A 6,524-nucleotide genomic window follows, 5' to 3' on the forward strand; every position below is an offset into this window, starting at 1 on the left:
AGGAAAATGGTTCCTGAGTTTGCCCTGGTTGGTGTGTGTGTGTGTGTGTGTGTGTGTGTGTGTGTGTGTGTGTGTGTAAAACAGTTCTGCTCTCTCCTGCAACTATATGGCTTCTGGGGATCAAACTCAGATCATCATGCTTAGCAGCAAGCACCTCTGTCTACTCAGTCATATTGCTGGCCCTTTTTCTAAATCTTAAAAATTAAAAAGACTTAGTGCCTTGGAAAGGTAGGGAGTGTACTGGTAGAGGCTCATTCTGGGCAGAGGCCTGGAAGAGGAAGAAAGAAGGAAGCAATGCTCAGCCCTTGCTGCCCTCTGCAGATGTCGCCAACCGTGTGCTGCTGACCCTCTTCACCATTGAAATGCTCATGAAGATGTACGGGCTGGGCCTGCGCCAGTACTTCATGTCCATCTTCAACCGCTTCGACTGCTTCGTGGTGTGCAGCGGCATTCTGGAGATCCTGCTGGTGGAGTCAGGAGCCATGACGCCCCTGGGCATCTCTGTGCTCCGCTGTATCCGCCTCCTGAGGCTCTTCAAGATCACCAAGTGAGTGCAGGCATCTGGGCCCTCAAAGGCCTGATGCTGGGGGGGGGGGGGGATGCTGACAAAGTCAGCCAGGCCCAGGCCTCTGTTTTCTCTTTCAGTGACTGCCCTCTGGGAAGAGAAATCCCACTCACTCCACTTGATGCTTATTTCTCCTTTTGTCTCATGGTCATCTATGCCAGGGTCAGGGAAGGGGGAGTGAGAAAGAGGAGGAAGAGTAAGGGGGGATGGGAGGAAGAGGCAGAAAGAAAGAAGTTCAGGAGGGAGGGGTGGGAGATGAGGGAGTGGGGAAAGGAAGGACTTCATTTGTGCCTCTTCCCCTCTACAGGGGTTTGCCAATACCCCACTGGCTGCTTGAAACGCAAAGTAGTGTTGCACCTTCAAATACGCCATGCCTTACCGTAAACTATTAACACCAATACAAAATTACAATTGTAATAGCTTACAACAGTTTATGTCACTATGGTCTTTCTCTCTAAGAATATATCACAGTCATGCATTTATAGACTATAACGCTGTCCTCCACAGACTCCAGGCAACTGAAATCAAAGATGGAAGGGTTCTACTGTTTTCTCAAGTTTTTGCCCAGCTTTGGCACGAACACAGGTCTTTTACTTTTACCACATGTTAATAGTGAAGACAGAAATTCACCCTCAACCCTACTGAGGAGTGTGGGATGGGAACTGAGGTAGATGTTCAGCAAGAGGCGTGCATGGTGAAGCCCGTGATTCAGACGCAGGAAGCCATTTTCTGCTATGCCCTGTCTTGAGCCGCTGCCTCCGGGCCTCCTCGGCACCGGTGAGAAGGCTCTGCCCACCCCCTACCCTGCTGCTCCTCTCCCTCAGGTACTGGACATCGCTGAGCAACCTGGTGGCCTCCCTGCTCAACTCCATCCGCTCCATCGCTTCGCTCTTGCTGCTGCTCTTTCTTTTCATCATCATCTTTGCCCTGCTGGGCATGCAGCTCTTTGGAGGCAGATATGACTTTGAAGACACAGAAGTGCGACGAAGCAACTTTGACAACTTCCCCCAGGCCCTCATCAGTGTCTTCCAGGTAGGCAGCCCTCGTTATGGGAGATCCCTGAATCCTGCTTCAGTATCTGGGAAAACATCACCTCCGCCAGGAAGCCTTCTCTGACCTGTTGGTTGAGCTCTCGTCACCCGTACTTTGGGCCACTATAATACGATAATATTTGTCTCTTTCCCTGTAGCTGTGCCTAGCGATGCCTAGTCTATCTGGTTTCTTTTGGTCTCTGGTGCCTGGCAGAATGCTGTAAGAGCTGATGAGATACTTGGGGTAGACCAGGAGTCAGAGGTGTGCTGCTCACGTCTCTAGGGCAAAGTCAGACAAGGTGAATGCTCCCTCCGCAAGCCGGGAAAGCTGCAGGCATCTGAGTCCGACTTCTTACACTAGAGGCATTGGGTTACCGGCGGCGTACCAGAAGCTACTCAAAGGGTCGTGGCTGTGATTCAAGAGTAACTTTCAGAGCTACAGGCTCGCAGAGGGCCTTCCTTAGTGTGGAACACGGAAACATCCCTTTCCTGTCACTGGTATCTCACAAATCAGCCCGCCGTGCCCTACTTGGGTGGTAGGGAACAGTGAATCAGTGCCATAGATGGCTTCATCCTGTCTTTTCCCATTCACTACTTACCTCATGGCTGGTCAAGGGCGGTGCTTTTCAAGGGACTTGACATTGGTACTATCTTTGAAGGGCAGGATAACAGAGGCCTGCCTGAATGCACTCCACTTCAGCCTAAGTATTAAGAACATAGTGGCGGCCCCATGATTAAACTCCTTGGCCCTGGAGAGGCTTGATAAGACTTTTTCCAACCATTCCAGGCAGCCCCTCAGTCTGTACCCCTCCCCCAAGTCCATTCACTCCTCCCCCAAGTCCACTCCTCCCCAAAGCCCACTCACTCCTCCCGCAAGCCCTCTCACTCCTCCCCCAAGCCCATTCTCTCCTCCCCTAAATCCACTCACTCCTCCCCCAGCCCTCTCACTCCTCCCTCAAGCCCACTCACTCCTCCCCCAAGCTCACTCATTCCTCCCTCAAGCCCTCTCTCTCCTCCCCCAGCCCTCTCACTCCTCCCCCAAGCCTTCTCTCTCCTCCCCTAAGCCCACTCACACCTTGATAACATTGTAGCTCACCGAAAGAGGAGCAAGGGGGACAGCAGGGGTGGTCACTTGGACCCTGGGGAAGAGGAGAGTTAACAGGTGACAAAGGTCCCCTCAATGAATCCTCCCATCTTATGCTCTCTCCACCTAGGTCCTGACAGGTGAAGACTGGAACTCTGTGATGTACAATGGGATCATGGCTTACGGAGGCCCGACCTACCCTGGCGTGCTGGTGTGCATTTATTTCATCATTCTTTTCGTCTGTGGCAACTGTATCCCCTTTGGGCTGTGGTGCAAAGAACTCGGGGGAGTTGTCATAAAAGGGAGGATCAGGGCTCCCCATGTAGCAGGCAGTCAGCAGTCAGTCCCTCGGGCTATCAGGCTGATGGCATGGGGAATGGAACACAGTAAAGGTAACTGCAGATGCAACAAAATAATTCTTTCACCCAGAAATGTTGGAGAGTACTGGGAATAAATGGTTGTGAAATTGGTGCACCTAAGGCAGGTGGGAAGAAGCCCAGGGCTTAGCAGAGAAACAGTGGAGATGGTAGAGCAGTTACCATCCAGAAGCTCAGAGGCAGCCAGGGAGGAACCAAGGTGCATTCCAACGTGAAAGAAAGTTTTTTTGGCCAGAAGCTTCCCCAAGGACTTGCCTATGTTCTGGGGCCTGTACCCTCCCAAGGGGTGTAGGTCTGGCAAGAAACTGTCCTCTCAGGGATTCAGGCCCCAAAACACACAGGCGGGCAAAACTCCTGCCCCAGAAACTGCCTTCCACCCGCAACTCAGGTCTCCTTAGCTGACCTGTAGACATCCTTCTCAACGTCTTCCTGGCTATCGCTGTGGACAACCTGGCAGAGGCAGAGAGTCTGACATCTGCCCAGAAGGCCAAGGCTGAGGAGAGAAAGCGCAGGAAGATGTCTAAGTGAGTGTTGCCTCCTCTCAGTGAAAGATGGAATGTTGGATCCTGGCTATGGCCTCTAGGCAGGGTTTCCTCCTTGAGCCAGATGAGCAGGGGCCGCGCGGCACCAGTTCCTATGGGCAGGCTTCTCCAAGCAGGACCTGCTATTGAGTCATTGTTCCTCTTGGGGGAGGCCATTTACTCCTCAACTCACCATCTGTGGCTGGCCATGTCGTTGTATGCCTGGTGCCCCTGGCAGTAGACGTAGGATAGGTTTTCTAGACAGTATTTCTCAAACTCAAGCTGCAAATGAACGATCTGGAGGTTCCGTGAAATGGAGAGTCCGCGTCAATCGGCCTGAACCAGTGGGCTGGATGAAGGTTTGAATATTCTAGCCAGTTCCCAGGGAGGGCTGATGCTGTTTGGGTTTGGAGGATCACGGTTTAGGCAACAGAATTTCAATTGAGCCTGCTTCTTTGGATGCACATGCCTGCAGGGATGGGAATGTTCATTTCTTGGAGGCAAGATGGAAAGAGCTAAGGAAGAAGCACCAGCTAAGGCCCCAGACATTTCCAGGGTGGACTGTCTTACATGAGCCATAATTCCATCCCGAATCCTACATAAAAGAGGTGCAAAGCCCCTCTCCACTCATTGAACAGCCATTGACTATGGATGACCACTGAGAGTCTAGCCTGAGTGGAGCGTCACACCCTCTACCATAGAGAAAAGGCTTGCCCAGGCCTACCGCCCTCCCCATTTGGTGGCCAGCGCTGCTTCTTCCTCCATAGATCCCCTTGGGCCCTCAGTGTGAGAAGTTCCTGAGGGTGCTGTCAGGCCTGGAGCCATCCTTGGCTCCCACCTCGGATTTCCTTGGTTTTTCACTTTAGAGGGCTCCCGGACAAGTCAGAAGAGGAGAGGGCCACGGTGACCAAGAAGCTGGAGCAGAAGTCCAAGGGCGAAGGCATCCCCACCACTGCCAAGGTGAGGGCGAGCACAGGGAAGCTTGCAGGCTCGCTGGAGGGTCTCTGAGAGCCCCCTGACTCCTCATGTCACTCGGGGAAGGAAAGTGGAGACAACATCACCTTGCTTCTGTAGAAGGAAGAGCCAATGTCTACGTCTCCTCCAGGGACTCCTATGTGGAGAGGCATAGGCCCTTCAACCTGGGAAGCCAGCCTTCCTTAGAATCCTGTGCAGAGCAGGAAGGCACCCCACCTGCTCATCCCCAGTGCTCTACTAAAAGCTTGGCTTTCCACTCCTGCTAGGCCTGCCCTGCGTGTTTCAGCCTGGTCCTGCTCGCCACTGTAGAGAGTGAGGAAAGGGAGTCTGTGAGCAGGGAGTCCCAGGCTGCAGAGAAGCTGCACAGCGTAGCCTGAGGAGCTCAATTCTCTTGTAGAGAGCTAAGGGAGCACACGGTGAGGACAGGCTAAGACGGGCTAAAGCCTTGGCTTTGCCCAGCACAGGTTTGGATGAGTTGTATACTTTGCGGGACCTGGTTTCTTATCTGTGAGACATAACAACTCCACCACTACCCGCCTCTCGGGTCATAGGTAACATTCAGAAAGCTGCAGAGCGGCTCCCTGGAGCATGCCCAATAAGTTCAAGAATCCATTTTTTGCTTCCTCACCACCATCACTGTTCCTTGTACAGCTGAAAATCGATGAGTTTGAATCGAACGTCAATGAGGTGAAAGACCCTTACCCTTCGGCTGACTTTCCAGGTAAGGCTCCTGAGCCTGCGCTGGAGCACAGTGCTGTTGAAGGGTCAGTGTGTGGATGCTGAATTCTCTATGTGGGTCTCTCTTGTGTGTCCCCTACATGGACCTCTCCATGTGGACCAGGACCCTGAAGGCGTCCCCTTTGCCTTGCAAAGAAGCAACCTGCAAGCCTGCCTCTCCCTGAGATATACACAGCAACAATAATATTCCACGCATGCTTCGATGTCCTTGTATTGAGTTCCAGACATATGCTTCAGTAGTGAACACCCGGTTTTCAAAGAGCACGGTGGACACATAAGACCTCTGCCCAGGAGGGTGTATCCAGAGAAAGCCATTTTCACTCATATAGCGATGGGGCAAATCGCTCCTCCCTATCTATATCCCCAACAAAACCATGACTGCCAGACTGTCACTGTGTGAAAATCCACAAGGGCAGCGTGGGAGGGAGGGTGTATAAAACGTAGCTACAGACCACCTGCAAGCATCTTCTGAGTGCATGAGGCCACTGGTTGCCATGTGAACTGTACTCATCTGGACCAGGGGCACCACGCATGGCAGATGCAGAGCCAGGCTGGGTTAGCCCCACACGGCCTGTCAGCTCCCTCACGGGTCCTTCGGAGCATTTTACTTCTTATTGTGGAATCGGCTGGCTAGCTTCAGTGTCTCTAAGCTCCTGTTGGACTTTCTGGGCTTTGAATGGCTGTATTTGGCACACGGCAGGCCTCCCACAAATCAAACGGGTGAGGATATGAAATGATTTTGCAAAGTGCAGCGTGGAGAGTAAGTCTGGCAAAATTTCTTCAATTACCTAGTGGGAATAAGTTCTGAGAACACTTCCTGTGGAGTTGTGTTGTCTATTGACTGTCTGCTCCTGGTGCTTGTGGCTGGTGTGCAGGTGAGAGTGTGACAGCTACGGGAAGTCTGATGTGAGTGGAAAGAGAAAGGGCTAGAGAGAAATGAGAACAGGAGGTTACAGAGCATGTGCACTGGATAGAGGCCTCACCAAGGCCACCAAATATATTTATATCTAACCTCTTTCCAAAAATAAGTCCGGGTGGCTGATGACAAACGTTCTGTGCAATCTGGGCCTAATGCACAGTCCTGTAATCCCAGCTCCCCTAGAGGCAGAGGCATGGGAATATAGGTCAGTGGCAGGGCACTTGTCTATTATACAGGAGGCCTCAGGTTCAATAGCCAGTACTGAAGGGAAGGGAGGGGAAGGGAAGGGAAGGGAAGGGAAGGGAAGGGAAGGG

At 52.4% G+C, this 6,524-nt stretch overlaps 1 protein-coding gene across 1 annotated transcript in view; it reads left to right on the top strand.

Annotated features, from left to right (window-relative positions):
• Positions 1 to 6,524, top strand: part of Cacna1s (calcium voltage-gated channel subunit alpha1 S) — a 67,794-nt gene that overhangs the window by 31,294 nt on the left and 29,976 nt on the right. The window contains exons 11-16 of the mRNA XM_021198567.1: positions 322 to 547; positions 1,390 to 1,597; positions 2,811 to 2,931; positions 3,467 to 3,581; positions 4,445 to 4,538; positions 5,205 to 5,274. Of these exons, the coding sequence (XP_021054226.1) occupies positions 322 to 547; positions 1,390 to 1,597; positions 2,811 to 2,931; positions 3,467 to 3,581; positions 4,445 to 4,538; positions 5,205 to 5,274 (834 nt within the window). The remainder of the gene's footprint in view (positions 1 to 321; positions 548 to 1,389; positions 1,598 to 2,810; positions 2,932 to 3,466; positions 3,582 to 4,444; positions 4,539 to 5,204; positions 5,275 to 6,524) is intronic.

This window comes from Mus pahari, chromosome 5 (assembly GCF_900095145.1).
Source record: "Mus pahari chromosome 5, PAHARI_EIJ_v1.1, whole genome shotgun sequence".
Taxonomy (NCBI): Eukaryota; Metazoa; Chordata; class Mammalia; order Rodentia; family Muridae; genus Mus; species Mus pahari.